This window comes from Tachyglossus aculeatus, chromosome 9 (assembly GCF_015852505.1).
Source record: "Tachyglossus aculeatus isolate mTacAcu1 chromosome 9, mTacAcu1.pri, whole genome shotgun sequence".
Lineage (NCBI taxonomy): Eukaryota > Metazoa > Chordata > Mammalia > Monotremata > Tachyglossidae > Tachyglossus > Tachyglossus aculeatus.
The window spans coordinates 22,444,513-22,465,738 of record NC_052074.1 but is presented as its reverse complement, the minus strand read 5'-3'; the positions used below and the strand labels follow the sequence as shown (position 1 = coordinate 22,465,738).

Here is a 21,226-nt window from a genome sequence, read left to right as displayed (position 1 = left end):
GTTTCCCAAGGCCTCAGAGTTCTGATTCATTTCAGTGCCCTATTGCCATCAGCTGGGTGCAGTAAAATGCTGATGATGTCCAAACCAGTTTGAAGAGCATATTGAACCACTGTGCCAATTATCCTTCTTTCCCCAAATTCTCACTTACTGGATTCAGCCTGACCATCCAACTTGTACTTCCCAAGCGCTTAGTACAGTGCTCTGCACACAGTAAGCGCTCAATAAATATGATTGAATGAATATATGAGAATCAGTGTGGCTCAGTGGAAGGAACACGGGCTTTGGAGTCAGAGGTCATGGGTTCGATTGCCGACTCTGCCACATGCCTGCTGTGACCTTGGGCAAGTCACTTAACTTCTCTGAGCCTTAGTTACCTCATCTGTAAAATGGGGATGAAGAATGTGAGCCCCACGTGGGACAACCTGATCACCTTGTATTCCCCCCCAGTGCTTAGAACAATGCTTTGCACATAGTAAGCGCTTAACAAATGTCATTATTATTATTATTATTATTATTATTACATATCTGTCCGTTATAGCATGGCTGCTATTCTCCAAAGGTAGATTCCATATCACATCACAAATCAATAATTTTTATGCAAGTTACTGTGACATCCTAGGGTGCAAAAAGAGTGCTGCTAGAGAACCACAGATATAATTAAGAAGGGCACAAAATTAAAATGGACTGAGGAAGGGACTTCTGTTCAGAATAGTTTGGTAATGGCTTCCAATATGAATTTTTCAAATCTTATGAGAGAAACTTCAGTTTACCGTAAAATAGTGTTCACTGAACTGGATTTGATTATATCATGGCTACATATATTCCCACCCTTCAGACACTTCTCATTTTCTGATTTACCCAGAGTTGGGGTTTGGGAGTACTTTTTGACCCTGAGATGGTCACTCTTCTCCTTTATCTTCAGTCTGTGAGGGAAAGGATTTTTTTAGGATTAGAACCCAAGTCCTTTTCATTCCCAGGCCCATGCTCTATCCAGTAGGCTGTACTACTATGCTTTCTCATCAGTATTGAAAATGTTGATGAGAGGAGCATCCCCTGGTCTGGGAAACCATCCCCATTCATGTCAGGTTCCCTTTATTCCTTTTCTGACTACCTACCAGTAAGGAGCCCTCTCTGTCCCAGGAGCCAAGAGAGGTAGACTATAGGATCTCCTTCCTTAATAGTTGTGTCCATTTGGAACACCTTGGGTTGTTTCCCCTGAGACGAAAAAAAATGTACCAGTTGTTGCATATAATAATAATGGTATTTCTTAAGCACTTACTATGTGCCAAGCACCGTTCTAAAGCACTAGTTTCAGTTATTAAAGTACCAAGTTTTTTAATCACTTAAATTCCAGACATTGGTCAAGCCAGTCAGGAGATTGAAGCATTCTGGACACCGAACACAAGTTCTGTACCATGATTCCTAAGATTTCAATCATTAAGATCCTAAAAGAGGAATCCTGGAGGATGAGAGAATTTGCTCCAAATAGAAAGCCTTTTTGTAGTTGAAAAGACTGTGAAAATTAGAGGTCATTAAAGCTGACAAATGTCAAACCATGTAAAGTCTGCCAGGCTGAAGATGCTTTAAGGATTAAAATTATTCCCTTTCATTCTCCACTGGGGAAGTTGATTCAGAAGGTGAATAGGGCATTGAACATCTTTGAACATAGGGTGCATGCCAGTAATATACCTTATCTAGAATCCAAATTGGTTGCTGCACCACCATTCTCAAGAGTCAGAAGTGCAGTTCCTTTCTGTTTCAAGAAGCCGCTAGACCCTGAACATTTTTGGTGCTACACAAATCACTGTCTAGCTGAAGATTCTATTAGATAACTCAAATAATAATAATTATGGTATTTGTTAAGCGCTTACTATGTGTCAATCACTGATTCTATTCAGCTGCAGTTAACTTTGTGGCTAAAAATATACTAATATAGCCCAAGAAGATGTGAGAGAGATTTAATTTTTTGGGCTCTGTTACTTCAACAGAGACTTTCAGGAGCTAGTGACCCAAAGGATTTAAGTCATTCAAAGTCAGAATCTCCTTTACCACTGTTTACCTCCACCGTTTACTCTTGACTGACGGTAGGATGGCAACTCTGACACTTTCTTCCCCAAATAAATCTGCTAAACTTATTACAGCAGATTTAAGTATATTTACCCATAATGGTCCTTTGTGTAAAAATGGGTAGCATTATTATACGTTTTTTAATCAATTAAGAGAATAATCTATCTGCTGTTAACAACTTAAGCAGTCAAATTACGACAATTCTGGGTTGTGGGTGGCTGCTGTGGGCTGAATATACAACACAAAACCATAGATTCCAAGTCCTGGGGAGGAGACAGTTGACCCCATCATCACCAGCTGTGGGTGGGAATCTTATCATTCCACATCTGCAAAAGGATTTAATAATAATAATAATGTTGGTATTTGTTAAGTGCTTACAATGTACCAAGCATTTAATGTCTCCTACAGGTGGCCATAAAGCCAAATCTAGGAAGGTAGGGTTAAAGACTTCTTAATTTGTGCAAACCTGCCTGCTCCTCCCGTACCGCCATCCCATTTGCTTCCTAAATGCCACACTCCCTTTTGCCCCTGTACTCAAAATGAAAACCTGACAACTCTACACAGAACTTATTTTGCAGTTGGAGAAAAGTTACTATGAAAGTGAATTTCTTCTAAACAATAGCACTCCTTCATAATCTTTTCTTCTTAAAAGAACCTCTGATTTATATCATGACGTGTGGAGGAGATTAAAGCCTTAAATCTTCACTGCAGTGTTGAAAAATAAACCGCATGTTTCTAAAAATATTTTTTGCCTTGGTGAAAGGAGAGTAGAGGAAAATTTGATAGTGTACACAGTGCATGCTCCTTGGGGCATAGGCAGTGTCTCGTTTGTCTCTGGTACATTTTCCCAAGTGCTTAGTACAGTTCATTGCACCCAGTGGGTGCTCAGTTAATACCATTACTAATCCAAGAGCTCTGAGAGGCTGATACTCAGAAACCATATCATTTGGGGGCCAGAACTTTGATTTTCTTTGCTATTGCATTCAGCTCTTGCTTTCCTCAGAAGAGCCACAGGTAAGAGAGGTGACTGAGTCCCTGGAAACCTCTGGAGTTCTGTGGAATTGGCTCATGACCCAAGCACAGTCCTTTAGCAGTCTGTTCTGCCTTCTCCAAGGGCAGCAGGGCCTCTGGATATCATGATCCCCTGAGGAGCAATATTGCCTCTCTCTGGGAAAGGCATGTTCTGGCCCTACCTCATCTGGCTAAAATTCATTCACTCCAGGAATGCTCTGACAGTAGTTGCATACATTATGATCTGGTATAAATATGAGCTTCAGAGAACCTGATTGGAGGCAAATACTGGATAGATTTCCATTAGTCAAAAATAGATTTCAAAATTCAACTCCTCACCGAGACGGCGTCTTAACACCTGAATTCATAATGAAAATGGAATTTCATCCCCCTTGGCCATGTGGCAGTATATACCCAAAGCATTTTGGTATTCTAGTGCATACTTATCCTGTCCTGAGTGCCTAATCTACTCATCAGTAAGTGGTATTTATTGAGACCTTATTGTGTGCAGAGCACTGCCCTAAGCACTTGGGAGAGTACAGTACAATAGAGCTAGTAGACAAGTGTACTCAGCTCTAGCCATCACACAGATTTTCATTACACATTTTGGCTAGAGCGTTGTTAGGGAATTAGGGAATATCGACTCAGATAAGGTGAGCCTGTTTGAATGCAGTGTGCTGCCGGATCAGAAAAATAGCCTGTGCATATGTGTACAGCAACTGCACAAGCTTTCCTTAACCTGGGGTTTTGCAGGAATGCAATGCCTCATTTTTAAAGGGCACGTATATTTAGCAGTGTATTCTGAGGCATTTTTGAAACGATTTCATTTCAGTATAGTTTATGAAAATCTAGTAGTCTTTAGTAGAACATTTTAAAATTGGAATCTATTATTCACTTGAGGCAGCCTAGTTGCTTAGGTTAAATAATAGGCTGGAGTGTTCTACTCTTCCACTGTATTTCTGCATGATTTTCAAATCACAGCTTCCTGATTTCATTTCCTGTAAAGTGGGACCTCTGTTAGTGTCATTATGAAGACTAAAATAAGCACTCTGAAGAGTGAGAGTCCTGGCACATTAACTCCTTCAGGCTTTTGGACAACTCATTTGTTAAGAGAGTGTCAGCTTCCCCTCTCCTTCAGTCAGTCAGTGGTATTTATGGAACCCTTACTGTGTGCAGAGCCCTGTGCTAAATGCTTGGGAGAATACAGTGCAACAGAGTTGGTAGACACGATCCCTGGCCTCAAGGAGCATGTAACCAGGTCGGGGAAGACCTTTGTTGGGTGAGACAGAAATTATATATAGCCTTATATTTTGTCGTTTCCCCTGTGTACATTAAGTGCTATGGGGCTGAAGGTAGGCTGAATATCAAATGCTTAAGGGTTACAGACCCAAGTACATAAACATTGCAAAAGGAAGGTCCAATAATGTTTGGAAATGAGAGGTTAGGGAGGGCTTCTTGAAGATTATGATTTTAGGAGGACTTAGAAGATAGGGAGAATGGTGGTCTGTCAGATCTTCCTTCATTCATTCAATTGTATGTACTGAGTGCTTACTATGTGCAGAACACTGTACTAAGCGCTTGGGAGAGTAAAATACAACAATAAACAGACAAATTCCCTGCCCATAACGAACTTATAGTGTAGAGGTGGGGTGACAGACATCAATACAAATAAATAAATGACAGATATGTACATGGGGATGGGAGTTGCAGGTCAGAAGGAGGACGTGGGCAAGGGGTCAGCAGTGAGAGGTAGGAGATTGAGGTACATTGAGGAGGTTGGTGTAGGAGGAGTGAAGTGTGCATTCTGGATTGTAGGAGATGAGACCTTAGGTAGGAGGGGAGAGAGCTGATTGAGTTCCTTAAAGCCAGCGGGTAAGGAATTTCTTTTTGATGCTGAGATGCATGGGAAATCACTGGAGATTTTTGAGCAGTGGGGAAATATGGACTGAATTTTTTTTTTAATTGATCGGGGCAGCACAGTGAAGTAAGGACTGGAGAGGGGAGAAATAGAAGGCAGGGAAGTCAGTGAGGAGGCTGCTGCAGTGATTCAGGCTACACAACTGCTCCCTGCCACAACACCTCCCTTTTGCACACAACTACACTCCAGGGAACATATACATGAGAATAGCTGCAGTGAGAATAAGTTCAAAAGCTAACAGCTCCTGAAATTCTCTTTCAGGTACACAGCAGCAGTTTTAGTTTAGGTTGAAGGTATAGCTGTGTATACTATAACTGTTCATAAACTCTCCCTAGGAGTCTAGCAGGTTTTTTTGGTCTGCCTTCTGGGCTCTTCAGGGTTGAGAGTCCCTAGGAGGGCTGTCTTGGGAAGCTTGCTTATATAATTAGCAGCCAGTCCTCTTCCTCTAACAGGTGGAACCTAAACTCCCTTTGGCAACTCAGATTTATTTCATTAATGTACTCTGTGTAACAGTGCAGCAAATAATTATCTGGTAGTGTCAAACTATGCCCGGAATTGATTTTGGTTAAGACCAGAGCTCAAATAATACCTTGAAGTGCCCCTTTTCTGATGAGGTACGTGCAGGCCAGATGAAGGTGGTGGTGAAAAAAGATAGAGCAGATGTCAGCCACTCCTGATGTTGTGAAAGGAGCACCCCATGCTCAACTGCTTGGCATGCCAGGCGCTGGCTTTATCGCAGCTGTTACTAACCCTCGCCATTGTTCCAAGGTTCAGTGCTACTTTTCTTGACACCTCTACTTTTCCTGGTAGGCCCTCCACCTCTCTCCTCTTCATCCACCTTGGCAGGAAAGAACACTATGGATGCAATAGGATACAAGGAAAGCCGGGAGAGGGGGGAGAGGGGAGTTGTGGGGTAGTGTCTCTGAAGCAGTGGCATAGGAAGAGACTTCAGTGCAGGTGTAGCACACACTTCTCATTAGCCCTGAACCCTGCCTAGAACTGCCATCCTTTGAAAAGTGTTGCTCAGTGAGAGAGGAGTCTTAATAAAGACCATAAAAGGGACAGAGAAACATTTGAAGAAAAATTCAATCATAAACTGCCCTTTTTAAGTTTCACAACCCCTGAAGAAGGGATATGATCAATTTCACAGAAACTTTCTCTGGAGACAGTGTTACATCACTCGCCGTTTACCCATTCTGCTCTCCCAAGTTTGTCTTCAAATGGCCCTATTATTTATGGCATCCCTTTCAAAATAAATACAAGAATACATTCCTGAGCAGTGATGCATGTGTTACATAAAGGAAAAAAAAACTGCTACTCTGCCTCCACATTACTCCCAGTTCAAAAGGAAAAGGAAAAACAAGGAATGGAAAGGGAAGATGTTAGCGTCTGAATGTCATAGCTCAGCTGGACTGAAATTGTTGACCCTGAGTCCAGAGGAACTGGTTTAGCTTTTCAAATCTACATTTCTATCTTCCCTTTTTATCTTGGCTACTTTCTTGAAGAATACAATTATTGATAAAGGATGACTTCCTCCCCTCCCCCTTTTTGAGGCAGATTTTATAAGGATTGGGATTTGTTTGAAATAGCAAAGAGCTATTTCATCTTTATCATTTCCAGCTGCTCTAAGAGTTTGGTTGAGTAACTGGAATTACTCCTTGACGTATTAAAATTAAGTTATTAAATTTAGGAAGTTGCGAAACAGTCTTGGGCTAATTCCTAAAAATTAATATTGGCCAGTTAAGCATTAAATATAAAGCGCAGTTGTACCTAGAGACTAATCTTATATTTTATTTTCAGTGGGACATCTCCTCTTGCATGCCTGAATGCAATGCTGCACACAAATTCCAGAGGAGAAGAGGGCATTTTCTATAAGGTCCCAGGTAGAATGGGAGTGTATACGTTGAAGGTAAGTGCGCATCTAGAGAAATATTTGAAAAAAAGGAAACACAGTAAATTGTTTATAAAGAATGGCCACCTTGGAAGTTGAACTCTGAATGGGCTGGGTTTTGGGAGCCCACCCTGGCCCAGCCCAAGGTTTACAGGGCCCTGAAGTTTTGGGGTCTGGCCAACCCAGGAATTTTAAAAAGCTACGCCATGGCAGGGCAAACTTATAAAGGGCCCCCATCCTTCCTCTAAAAGCTGCTCCAGGATCTGACACTATTACCTGCACGTGTAACCTGTGGTCCTGCTTGGGGGAAAAGTCATTCAAATGTTTTCTTCTAGTTTCCTGTCTGCTCATTGTGTGCAGGTAACATGTCTACCAACTCTGTTATATTCTCCCAAATGCTTAGTACAGTACACAGTAAGCCCTCAGAAAGTACGATTGACTGGAAAATAAAGTCAAAACAAAGAAGAGATTTAACCGTATATTCAACTCCTTCCCTTTTTATCTCTGTTACATATTTGGGAGGTGAGGAGGATAAATGCATTCACTTCCACAAATTCCCAAGGGAGCCAGCCTGGCCTAGTGAAAAGAGTTTGTGCCTGGGGGTCAGAGGATCTTGATTCTGAACCCAGCTCAGCCACTTGTGAGCTGTGTGACCTTGGGTAAATCACTTAACTTCTCAGAGCCTCAGTTACCTCATCTGTAAAATAATAATGATATTTGTTAAGCACTTACTATGTGCAAAACACTGTTCTAAGCGCTGGGGAATACAAGGTGATCAGGTTGTCCCGTGTGGGGCTCACAGTCATCACCCCCATTTTACAGATGCGGTAACTGAGGCTCCGAGAAGTTAAGTGACTTGCCCAAGGTCACACAGCAGACATGTGGCGGAGCCAGGATTCGAACCCATGACCTCTGACTCCAAAGCCCGTGCTCTTTCCACTGAGCCACGCTGCTTCTCTGTGGGGATTAAGACTGTGAGCCCCACGTGGGACATGGATTATGTCCTACATGAGTAGCTTGTATTTCCCCCAGGGTTTAGTACAATGCCTGGCACATAGTAAGGACATAAATACCATTAAAAAAAATCCAAAGGGCATATCGATCTTGTCACATGTTTATTCAGCTGGTATCTATTTCCTACTTCTGAGAGGGATGAGGTTTGCTTTAGTAAACCCAACGTCTCTGTTTGGTTTGTAGCATAAAAATGTATCTGTGACTTCAGCCTTCGTAGGCTTGATATATGCCAATAAAAATTTGATTTATTCATGGTTGTAGTCAGCGTTGATAATAGCCCTCATATTCTGATGACTACCCCTTCTATGCTTAAAGGTCACATCATTTATTTTGGATTAGAACCACAACATTATGCTGTAAACCCTTCGTTCACCAAGTTCCACAACATCAGGTCTGTGGAATATCTGCTGAAAGTTAGGCTTGAAAAGAAACAAGGGAGAACATACAGAATTCATAGTTTTATAATATTTTTTAGGCAGGAAGAGTCAATAGGGCCAATCAATCTTATTTATTGAGTGTTTACTGTGTGCTGGTCATTCTATTAAGCATTTAGGAGAATACAGTATTCATGAAGTTGATAGATATGTTCCCTCATCAAGGAGCTTACAGTTTAATAAGGATTTGCTGAAGTTCATTCATTCATTCAGTCGTATTTATTGAGTGCTTACTGTGTGCAGAGCACTGTACTAAGCGCTTGGGAAGTACAAGTTGGCAACATATAGAGACGGTCCCTACCCAGCAGCGGGCTCACAGTCTAGAAGTTCACAGCAAGAAGTCTGTAACAGGTTATTATAAAGGAAGTTAGGGAGGTAGAGGATAAAATGAAGAATGGTAGAAGGCTTGAAGAGAGTTAGACACCTGGATAATGTGTCCGTGGTGTGGGGGTGATGAAAGGACAAAGTTAAGGATGCTGGATGATATACTTCTAACCACAAAGGATGTCAAGGTAAGGAATTGTCAGACTTTGCATCTAAACAACTGTTGTTGCCCCTTCCAGAGACAGAATGCTCGACTGGCCTACAAATCCCGTATCTTAGCATTCCCAGATTGTGCATATACCTACTTTGAAGTACTAGGTTTGACCCTCTTTTTAGGTGGGTTATTCTGTTTGGCTAAACACTTCTCCTGTTATTGGACCTTAAGGGCAAATCTCACAAGCAAACCTGTGCAGTCTCTCAAAATGGTAGTGTATTGAAAGTGGATAGTCTGGGGCTATAAATTGTTCGGCACCTCTGCCATGGTGCTCCACAAGCACCAATTTCACCTCTTTTTCTTTTCCTGGCCCTCTGCTGTCTTCACCTTCTCCCATCCTTTCCCCCATTCATTTGTATTGTATGATTGGCTCTTGCATGACCATCTGTTCCAAGATTTCAGTTTGGCTCTTCTCTAATAAAAGGTTGCCATTATTTTTCAGCTACTTTTGCTTAGCTGAAAAATACTGAGTGCTCCCCAAATTAACTTGTTTTTTTGACAAGCAAGATTTTACTGTGTGTTCCTGTTTGAATTTATATGTTCTGTGACCAGCATTGCACTTGAGGGTCTGTTTCCTGTCTCCCTCCTAGAATATAAGTTTCTTATGAACAGGGACTGAGTTTGCTATTTTTTTCTTGTAATTCTCCATCATGCCTGGTACAATGCTCGGCCTTAAGTGGCCAAACAATAAATTGTTCTGACTAAAATAAAATTCCGATATTTAACTTTGATTTTATTGTCTCTGTTGCTGAATTGTATTTCCCAAGCACTTAGTACAGTGCCCTGCACACAGTAAGCGCTCAATAAATACGATTGAATGAATGACTGAATGAATGAATCTGCCTCTCTAAGCCTCTTGTGGGTCTAAGATTGAAGATCTAAAAACATTTTCAAAACATTGTCTCTAGATTCTGATGAGAGCATTTCTTTGTCACGTGTGAGAATTACTGTTGGTAGAACTTCCAAAATTAAGGTACCACCAGTATACTGCCTTGTTAAAAACATCAGTTATTTAGTCTGAGAGGCACCTAAAGAAGATAGCCCAGGAACCTTTCCTGCTAGGGCTGGCTTTAGGCATTTGATGGGATTGAATGAATGAAAAAAAATTCTGCCCCCTTTCTAGGATGGCCTCCCTCTTTAGGTGGTGGATTCCGGACACCCAGCATATGTGATGCTGCGTGCATTGTTTCAGGCACACAATGTTATATAATGTTGTCATCATGTGGAAGTCCACTTTGAGTACATCTGAACCTAGAGAGTTTACTGGGGAGACTCCTGGATGACCATCCATTCCCTCTCCACCTTTTTTTTCCTCCTCAGAACTGTTGTGTTCCCCTCTCTGTTCAGTGTTAGCACAAGCACGTCGACTGAGCCCCCAAACAATCAAATAAAAATGGAAACACTGAAGATAATGTAGAAAGAGAATCACTCCAAATGCCAACAATATACTAAAAATGGTAAATGCCATCTAACCATCTTAGAAAATTCTCAAAATCGGCCTACCACACAAGTTCTGAATAGAAAAAGAACCTCCCATATCAGATCTCCAGAGTTGTGTGAATTTTGGAAATTCTTAACTGACACCACTAAGTTGACTGCACTCTGTGGCAGCTGCTTTAGTTGCTTACCATGTGAAGCTGACCCTGTCTGCAGTTATGGCAGGTAGCAAAATAAGGAACCCAAGCTTAGGTCCCGTTGCTGGGTCTGGTGAATTACCAACTGTATATCTGCAGAGATAATAATGAAGGGATTAAGTGCTGATTATGTGCTAAGCACTGGTGTAGATGCAAGATAATCAGATCATACCAGAGTCCTGTCTCAAGTGGACCTTCTGGTTTGGTTTATAGGGAGGAGTAACCAGTATTTTACTCACACTTCACAGGCAAGGAAACTGAGGCATAGAGATATTAAGTGAAATGTGGCTTTATTGCCTGTTTCCTTGGAACCTAACTGCTGGTTAGGAGAGAAAGCGAGTGACTCCTGAACACACTTAGAGTAATTGCCGCTATGAGGGCTGACGTTTGGGAAGAGAGTGTTTTGCCTAGGAGATAAAGGGAAGGACAGTGACATCCATTGTGCCTGCATTTTCAGAAAGACGTTCCAGATGGGTTGAAAGAGCTGTCAGCAGGTTCTGAAGAAAGCAGCGATGGGCAGTCGGACACCCAGAGCTCTGAGAACAGCACCAGCAGCAGCAGCGACGGTGGGAGCAACAAAGAGGGGAAAAAGAGCAGGTGGAAAAAGAAAGGTAAATTCATCCAACTATCTGACAGAGTACTAAATGCCCTGGGACACTTGTCTCAGCAGGTGGGGTCTCCCCAAGTGGAAGTCGGGTTTGAGACTGACCGCTTCTCTCCTAGTGAGCTGACTGCGTTACTCAGCCATACTACTGATGATCTTAAATTGCTACCTGATGTTGAATAGTGTTCAGAGATGACACTGGTGAAACTACGCTAGAAATTGGATGTGTCTTTGAGTTCCTAGTCTCGTAGGCATATAAAAGTTTGGCCCCATATCAGTCTTATCAATCAATAAATCAACTGTATTTTATTTTTTAGGGTATTTTATTTTTTAGGGTATTTGTTAAGTGCTTACTATGTTTCAGGCGTACAGTGTTATATGATGTTGTCATCATGTGGAAGTCCACTTTGAGTACATCTGAACCTAGAGAGTTTCACTGGGGAGACTCTTGGATGACCATCCGTTCCCTCCCCACCTTTTTTTTCCCCTCCTCAGAACTATTATGTTCCCCTCTCTGTTCAGTGTTAGCACAAGCACATCGACTAAGCGCTTAGTACAGTGCTCTGCACACAGTAAGCGCTCAATAAATACGATTGATGATGATGATGCCTTGAGCTTGTAATAAGCACTGGGGTACTTACAAGCTAATCAGGTTGGCAGCAGTCCATGTCCCAAGTGGGCTCACCTATGATGAGGTAACTGAGGCACAGAGAAGTGAAGAGACTTGCTCAAGGTCTCACAGCAGACAAGTGGTAGAGCAGGGATTAGAATTTAGGTCCTTCTGACAACCAGCCCTATGCTCTATCCACTAGGCCACACTGCTTCTTGAGCATTTACTATGTGCAGAGCCCTGTACTAAGTGCTTGGGAGAGTACAATACAGCCAAATTAGCAGAAATTTTCCCTGCCTAGTACAAGCCTACAGTATAGAGGGGGAAGATAGACCAACTTGGAATGGAATATAATGTCTTGTCAGTTTCTGTCTGTTTTTACAATCTTGTTGATTCTTCTATCTTTATCTGTTTTTTGTTTCTCTATCTCTTTTTCTGCATATATCTATGGTCAAGATATTATTTCTGAATACTAATATTAAACAGTTCAAAAAAATTTTTTTTTGCCTACTGGAAAAACATTTTAGATTCTGGAGTATGGACCCTCAACTAAGGTTCATGTTTCCATAAATTTGGTTGCATATCAAGAGGCTTTCTCACTTGTGCATTCTACCTCAGTAAACTAATAACTCTAATTGAGCTTCCAGTATGGCGCTTTCAGCAGTGCCATTTATTTTACCTCTGTTGGGTCAGAAAGTAAGGTACACATCTAAACGGTGAGTAGTTTCCTCTGAGACAGGTGAACTGAAATCAAGAAAGGGATTTCACTGTGAAACTGTTAGGTCCAAACCAGGAGTGTGCAGCCTTTACCATCCACATTGTGTTCACCAGTGTTTCCTTGCGTTCAGTTGCCAACAGCAGGTTTGGAATAAGGTGGATTAAAAAAATGCAGCTCATGAACAGACTTGACTTGAGTTAATTTGAGCAGAGGAATACCATGTTGGAAATAATAGACTGTTACTTGTGTGGCATGTATTTATTTTAGATTACTACTTCCCAAGAGTTTCCTGCAGCGATGATCATACCAGATAAACTTCCTGTGGATGATTCTTACCAGGGATGACTAAAGAATAATAGCCATCTCTTGATTATTGAGGGGTAGTTACCCAGTATATGTTTTCCAAGGACTTAGTTTCTCTTCTCCTGTTTTTGGTTTTCCATGATCTGTTTCACTGTACATGAATATCTCTGACCCCAAAACAGGCAAAGGAAAAGAATGCAAGTAAGAGTCAAATACCTTAGTGCAGTGCTCTGCGCACATTAAGCACTCAAATACGATTGATTGATTTGCTTTTTAACTCTTCCAATAATGAATTACTGGAAGGCAGTATGAAACTTTTGGTGAAAATAAGGCTTTTGGATTAACTAGATTTCATTCAACTTTCCCGGATTCCCATATTCATATCTAATTGGGAGTTAGTGGTATAATGTAGAGTTAATTATATAATGTAAACAGTACTGCCACCTGGTGAAATTGTGGCAAGATTAGGGTGTGTTTTAATCGGGACTAGAGGTAGTCAGATATTTAGATTCACTGCTACTTCTCTGATGAATTGAAACAGATCAAGGGAAGAAAGAAAATCAAGCCCCTTTGCATGAAAAAAGAAAAAAAAAACCCTTCAAGTTAGTGGACCTCCTCCAAGCCTTGAATGAGAGGGAAAGTAATTCTTACTACTGACTCCAAGGGACAGGGAGGGGAAAGGCTCCTTTCCAAAGAGGTTACTAATTCCATTAGTGGTACTTAGAAGTAGGGAGTATTTAGCCTAAGCTCCTTAGGTCAACCACTTTGGTGTTTGCCTTAGTAAAGGAGGATGAGAGTAATTTGATTGTTTGTTTTAGGTAACTCTGGGGTGTTTTAAAAGTTAATGTTGCTATATCCCTGTAGTGTTTTGAGCTCCATTCTGGGTCTAAATAGCTGACCGCTCTACCTAGCAATGGAGGTCTTGAGTGCTGAAAGACAAAGAACCAGGTATCCGTCTGGGTATTTTTCTTTTTTCCTTTTAAAGTTTGAACTACATGTCTCAAGGGGACAGGTCTTCGAAAGTTGCTCTACTTTTGAAATTTCAAGGGCCTCATTAGCTGGAGCAGCCCTGAAATTTCCTAGTTCAAGAGAATCCGACTCCATCAGTGCTCAACTAGCAAAGGTCCCAGTAGTTCCTCTCTAATACCAATAGATATGTCCCTGAGAGTTTTTCTAGGAGAATTTGCCAGTTATTACTGGCAAAGTTAGTGTTTGTTTTCAGACTATGGCTTTAATGGAAAATGAGTAGAGGCATCCAATCCCCCCTCCAAGACACCTTCTTGCCCCCAAACATGCATATTTATTAGTAATTTATGTTGACATAGCAACTGCCCTAGAGCTGTTTTTAGGGGTGCCCTGGGCCAAGCTACTATAAAGTAGAAACTGTTCTGACACATACTAGCCACTCACCACAGTTTTACTATTGTCATGTTTCAATCACACTCCTTTTTGCTTCGTAGCTGAAGGACCCTAATTTGTTCTTTTCTTTCCATTTTATTCCTTTAAATTTTTTTCTACAGATTTTACTTTCTCCCCTAAACTCTGACCTCCTGACCTTCTCTTCCAGAAATGCCTTTCTCCCTCTTTTTTTTTCCCTCAACTGCCCACTTCCTTTTTTCTCTTAATCTAGGGCTTCATTGCAAAGGGGGTCACCAGATGTTGACTCTTCAGGTGACACTTCAAAAAAAAAAATTGAAATGAAAACTAACCACTGAAATTGTCCATGAGAGAAGAGGATAAAGTCCAGTACGCTGTAGTTAATTTTTCCTACATTTTTTAAATTTCAAAGCATGAGTGAATCGTAGAGTCTGGAGACTTTACTCCCTGATAGATGTCTGTTTCTTGAATTCTTCCATTTGTTTTAATGTAATTTTAATGCCTGTCTTCCCCTCTAGACTGTAAGCTCTTTGTGGGCAGGAATCACATTTACCAGCAAGTCGATTGTAATGTACTCTCCGAAGTGCTTGATACAGTGATGTGCTGCACACAGTAAGTGCTCAATAAATACCATTGATTAATTGATAAGCTTCACTGTTATCTCTTTCCTAGACTGCTTTTCCAGCAGACAATTTATTCCATTTATTTTGACATGGTATACCCCTGTCTAGCAGGAGAGTTTATGGTTTGTTTTCTCCAAGTTAGGAAATGCATTTGGCACAGTTCCTTGGATGAGGTCATGAGATAGTCAAGAAAGAGCCACAATTTGGAAATGTTTTCTCCTTCCTTGAATAGCGCGTTCATATCTGGTGATATCCAGACTATGCTGGCTTTACAGTTTATTTGAAAGGGTTGCACAAGTGTGGTGGTTTTTAAATTTGAATGGGTGCTGTAGCTTGAGACTTGAATGTTCCTAAGTGCACTGGCATCGTCTTACTCATCATTTTACGCTGAGTTTCTAGTCAGAGAAAAGTCAGGCATTCTCTTACAAATTTTACCTCTATGGTTGGTTGACTGTGAAGTTCAAAGATTGGCACTGTTCTGGGCTATTATCTCATTGGTTAAGTTCTGTTTATTCAGTAAACATTTCACAATACTTCAGGAAATCCCCACGGACTGAAGAAACTACTTTATAAAACAAGCTGCACGGTACTACTGATAGAACATTCTTCAATCAATGGCAGTTATTGAGTGCATTCTACGTGCAGAGCACTGTAGTAAGCGCTTGGGAGAGTACAATACAACAGAGTTGTTAGACATGATGTACTGCAGATTGGTGGCTTTCAAGCTTATCGTCACTTCTCCATCACCATCTAGCCACCCCTAAGTCTCACAGTACAAGAGTGATTTCATCACCTTTCTGTCAGGGAAAAAAAAATCTGGATCACCATACTAAGGGAAGGGGATAAAAATAGACATATCAATCAGGGCTATTTATTCATTTATTCATTCATTCATTCAATCATATTTATTGAGCACTTACTATGTGCAGAGCACTGTACTAAGCACTTGGGAAGTACAAGTTGGCAACGTATAGAGATAGTCCCTACCTAACAGTGGGCTCACAGTCTAGAAGGGGGAGACAGAGAACAAAACAAAATATATTAACAAAATAAAATAGAATAAACATGTACAAATAAAATAGAGTAATAAATACATACAAACATATATGCATATATACAGGTGCTGTGGGGAGGGGAAGGAGGTAAGGCGGAGAGATTTATTGAGTGCTTACTGTGTGCAGTGCAGTGTACTAAGTGCGTGGGAGAGTTCAGTACAACAGAGTTGGTAGACATGGTCCCTGCCCACAACATCCTATCTTTCTTTTGTTTATGCTTGAGGGTTTTTCCTCTTTCTTTCCATCCTCTTCCTGCCCATTGCCACCTCTTCTCTCCTTTTCCACAGATAACACCGAACACACATTTGTTGAGGATTCTAGAGACCAATGTCCAACTTGTTCTGCCCTTGCTCATCTCCTCACCTTCCTTTTCTCCTTCTACAGCCCAGCCCACACCCTCCGCTCCTCTTCCGCTAACCTCCTCACTGTACCACATTCTCACCTGTCCCGCCGTCAACCCCCGGCCCACATCCTTCCCCTGGCCTGGAACGCTCTCCCTCCGCACATATCCGCCAAACTAGCTCTCTTCCTCCCTTCAAAGCCCTACTGAGAGCTCACCTCCTCCAGGAGGCCTTCCCAGACTGAGCCCCCTTTTTCCTCTCCTCCTCCCCATCCCCCCCGTCCTACCTCCTTCCCCTCCCCACAGCACCTGTATATGTGTTTGTACAGATTTATTACTCTATTTTAGTTGTACATATTTACTATTCTATTTATTTTGTTAATGTTGTACATATAGCTCTAATTCTATTTGTTCTGCTGACTTTGACACCTGTCTACATGTTTTGCTTTGTTGTCTGTCTCGCCCTTCCAGACTGTGAGCCCGTTGTTGGGTAGGGACCGTCTCTATGTGTTGCCAACTTGTACTTCCCAAGTGCTTAGTCCAGTGCCCTGCACATAGTAAGCACTCAATAAATATGATTAAATGAATGAATGAATGAAGGTTCGAAACTTTAAAATTTCTAATAGTATTCCAGCTTTTATGATTCCCAGACAACACTATCGGCGTGGCAATTTTTTCCTTGATATTCTGTTCTGATATTTGCAAATAGATAACCAGGCTGTTGGCATACCTACCAATGGCATAGGTCCAGGGTCACTTTTTTATGGTATTGAGCGCTTACTATGAACCAGGCAGTGTATTAAGCGCTGAGGTAGATACAAGATAATTGAGTTGGACACAGTGCCTGTCCCACATAGGGCCCACAATCTTAATCCCAGTTTTACAGATGAGGTAACTGAGGCACAGAAAAGTGATTTGCCCAAGGTCATACAGCAGACAAGTGGCGGAGCTGGGTTTAGAACCCAGGTCCTTTTGCTTCCCAGGCCCGTGCTGTACCCACTGAGCCATGCTGCTTCTCATGCTTAACCCTCAAATTTTGGTTTTGAGATAAGAACTTTCTTTTAGTGTGAGAAAAATATGATATTTAAGAGTTGAGCAGAAATGGATCACGGATTCCAGACACTTTAAGAGCAGGGCATGTGGAATCCCCAAATTGATCAGGAAACCTTTCAAATATCACATTCCCAAAAGCATATTGATTCCATTGTCAATAACGGAGATGCTGAAAAATGCAATATTGTTACTATCCTGATCCAAGCACTTGCGTCTTGCCTTGACTACTTCATCAGCCTCCTCGCTTACCTCCCTGCTTCTTATCCCAGTCCTTATCTCCCCATCCTATTTTCCCATCTCATTACCTCACCTATAGATTTAGGCCCTTCCCTCTTAGAACTTAGGGACTCACCCCACCCTCACTGCCCTTATGCACATATCCTTACACTTGAGTTGCTTCCTTTCCCTTTGATATATTTTAATTAAATTAAAATAATTTTAATTAAATTAATTTCCCCCAGGAGACTGTAAGCTCCCCAAGGGCAGAGATGGTATCTATCAACTGTACTGTACAGTCCAAAGCATGTAATACCATGCTGTGATCACAAGACGTGCTCAGTACTTACCACTGATTATCATCTGTTCCCAATCCTCCTCTCTTTGGTGTAAGACGGAGAAAATCAACCTTACATTCTCACTAATGGAATTCAGTAGCAGACAAGTGAATATATCAGGGTCCTGGTTAGTCTTCTAAGTCACACTAATGGTACTGAGGCCCACCAGAGATTTTGCAATATAAAACCATATCTATAATTCTGTGGGCAGTTCTATTATCACATTTTAGGAAAGACATAATAGAACTGGCGAAAGTACAGAGAAGCTAACTCTAGAGGATATGCATTTTCTCCCTAAATGAGAGTAAACCACTCTGAGTGCACAGCTGTTCCTTGAAAGTAGTTCAGTTGTTGAAATAGTCATGTATCCCATCTAAGCACCAGGATTCAGTTGTTGAAATCATTACTGTAAAAACCTGAGCGATTTCCTGCTCTTTCCATTTTTATCCTATTGCACGCTACTCACATAACATACAATTAACCTTTTATCGATTCCCCAAAGATATCTGAGGGCTTACTTTGTGTAGAGCACAGTAGCAAGTGCTTAGGAGAGTGCGTAAGACATGTTCCCTGCCCTTAGAGGTCATACAGTCTAAAGTTTTCTGCATTTGAGCACTATTGAATTCAGTCTGTCTTTTAAGAAAAAGGAAGCCATGAGCGATAGCTATAGTAATACATGATTGTGCTGCTGCAGAGTGTGAAGAATTATGTTGTACTTAAAAAAAAATTTCAAATCTGCAAAGGAATTGCAAAATTAAATTAGAGCATTTTGCAGGTCTGCTTTCTGGTTGGGGGCTTTTACTGTGAATATGACATCACTTTCTTTCATATGCATAGTAAAACAGGAAGCACATTCAGATAGCATCAAAACCCACTTCCTTATATGTACAGAAATTCAGAGCTCCGACAGCAGCAAAGCTGACACATTTAATTTAAAATTGATAGAAACAGAGCCCTGATGGGTATTTCTTTCAACCAATTAGGAGGAGAGGAAAGAACTTTGAAATCTTAAATCCAGCGTTAAATTAATGCATTAATTTCTTCATAAACTGAAAGCGCTCCGAAGTCTACAACACTGATTACTAATCTTCAGAACAGAAACAATGTTCAGTGAAGACCTTTATGAAATTTCTCGTCAAGGTAAGATGCAGTTACCGGAACAAACGTCTAGCTTAGTCTGACCTTCTTCCTGAAGGTGTGTGCGTGCTGGCACTTTCTGTTTGCAGTCAGAGATAAGTAAGACCTGTATCTTTGTCTGTCTCCTAATTGAAGCTTAAATATCTCAGCATGGAACAGCTCCAAAATTGCCACCCCCTTAGCTTGTTATTTATTGAATTACAATTGTTTTAGTTTTTTGATCTAAGGGCCTGGAAAGGATATTTTTCATTTTAAATATCCATTCCCCTCCACACAACCCTGGGCTTAATCACAGTTCATGGGAATTGTGAACTGGACCAAGGTTTGCTCTTGCTCCTAAATAACCTCTGTAACCACTTGTTTCACTTGTTTCAGTGCCATCACTTGCTCAGTTAATCTTTTGGAACCTAAAACTCCTTCTTAGTCCAGGTTTACTAGTTTAGAGGACAGAGAATTGAAGTGAGCGGAGGGTAGGTACCCTTGTTGAGTGTGTTAAGATTTTGGCATTGTATAGAATATAGTTGAAAAATGTTCCTTCATACCATTTTGGTTGGGCTGAACCTGAGTGGCCTCAGGTTACATATCTAAAATGCAGCGAGGAGGTTGGGGGGATAGAGCTGGAGGGCCTGCACTGGGCTAGCGACTCACTCACTGGGTTCCCCTTCTGCCACCTTCTTCCCACGGGACGAGGGGATGGAAGCTAAATGCTGATGCCTTACTTCTGGCCCATCAGGGCTTTCTGCAGGGAGGTCAGCCAAGTCCTTCATCTGAGGGAAACTTTTCAAGTAGCTTTCGGTTAGAGAGGTGGCAGCAGGATGTAACTGTTGCTTCCTTAGCTGCCTTCAAGGACTGACGGATGCTGAGTCAGCCCTCCTGCTGCTAAAGTCATTGCAGTGAACACCCTCCCTCTGATTCTCGTTTGGATCAATGTAGCTACTTCGGAGCAGGTGTGGGTTGCAACTGCAGGGAACAAACTAATGCCAGGCTGAAAAAAAAATTGGGGTTCTGCTAGTGGTAGTGTCTCATTATCCAGTTGATGAAAAGAAATATACTAGGTGATGTCCTGGACCTTAAGGGTCTAACTGCTGGTTATCTTGTTGTATGAGTATTTCTGGAGCCTACATACCATAAGATATAATAATAATAATAATGATAATAATGGCATTTATTAAGCGCTTACTATGTGCAAAGCACTGTTCTAAGCTCTGGGGAGATTACAAGGTGATCAGGTTGTCCCACGGGGGGCTCACAGTCTTAGTCCCCATTTTACAGATGAGGTAACTGAGGCACAGAGAAGTTAAGTGACTTGCCCGAAGTCACACAGCTGACAATTGGCGGAGCCGGGATTTGAACCCATGACCTCTGACTCCAAAGCCCGGGCTCTTTTCCACTGAGCCACACTGCTTCTCTATGAGGATATGAGGATTTCTGTTAACTAATGCAGGGATTTTCCTGGGATTAATAATAATAATAATAATAATAATGCTATTTAAGCTCTTACTATGTGCCAAACACTGTTCTAAATTCTGGGCTAGAGACAAGGTAATCAGGTTGGACACAGTCCCTGTTCCACATGGGGCTCGCAATCTCAATCCCCATTTTGCAGATCAGATAACTGAGGCACAGAGAAGTGAAGTGACTTGCCCAGGGTCAGTCACATGGCAGACAGGTGACAGAGCCGAAATTAGAACCCATGTCCTCTGACTCCCAAGCCCTTGCTGTTGCCACTAGGCCATGCTGCTTCTCTGATTAGTCTGCTAGTGGCAGAGGGTAAATTTTTCTTGGGGGCAGTGGTCGCTGGCATCTTTCTACCTGGGATTCTTTGCTGCAAGTATCCATGAATAAACATCCTATTGGGATTGGTCCATCTTTTACCCTAAGCCAAGGCAGTGTATTTCCTTGTTGGGCTAGGTGACTTCCTAGGGTACCATCAGCTTAAGTGTCCTCTAGTCTTGGGGCATTGTGACCTAGTGGAAAGGGCATTAGTATCTGATCTGATTGTCTTGTATCTACCCCCGGAGCATAGTACACTGCAAGCTTGGCACAAAGTAATGACTTAACATGCATTATTATTATTATTGTTATTATTATTAGATTAGAGAATCAGCGTGGTCTACTGGATAGGGAGTCAGAAGGACCTGCGCTTTAATCTTGGCTCTGTCACTTACCTGCTGTGTGACTTTGGGCAAGTCACTTAAGTTCTCTGTGCCCCCGCTACCTCATCTTTAAAACGGTGGGTAAGACTATGAGCCTCATGTGGCACATGGATGGTGCCCAACATAATTAACTGGTATGTGCCCCAACTCTTGGCACAAAATAGGAGTTTAACAAATACCATTTAAAAA

At 41.6% G+C, this 21,226-nt stretch overlaps 1 protein-coding gene across 4 annotated transcripts in view; it reads left to right on the top strand.

The window, feature by feature from the left end:
- ASXL2 (ASXL transcriptional regulator 2) overlaps positions 1-21,226 on the top strand; it is a 108,865-nt gene that overhangs the window by 51,373 nt on the left and 36,266 nt on the right. For all 4 annotated transcript variants that reach the window (XM_038751464.1, XM_038751463.1, XM_038751462.1 and 1 more), the window contains 2 exons: positions 6,797-6,905; positions 10,965-11,118. In XM_038751464.1, the coding sequence (XP_038607392.1) occupies positions 6,797-6,905; positions 10,965-11,118 (263 nt within the window). The remainder of the gene's footprint in view (positions 1-6,796; positions 6,906-10,964; positions 11,119-21,226) is intronic.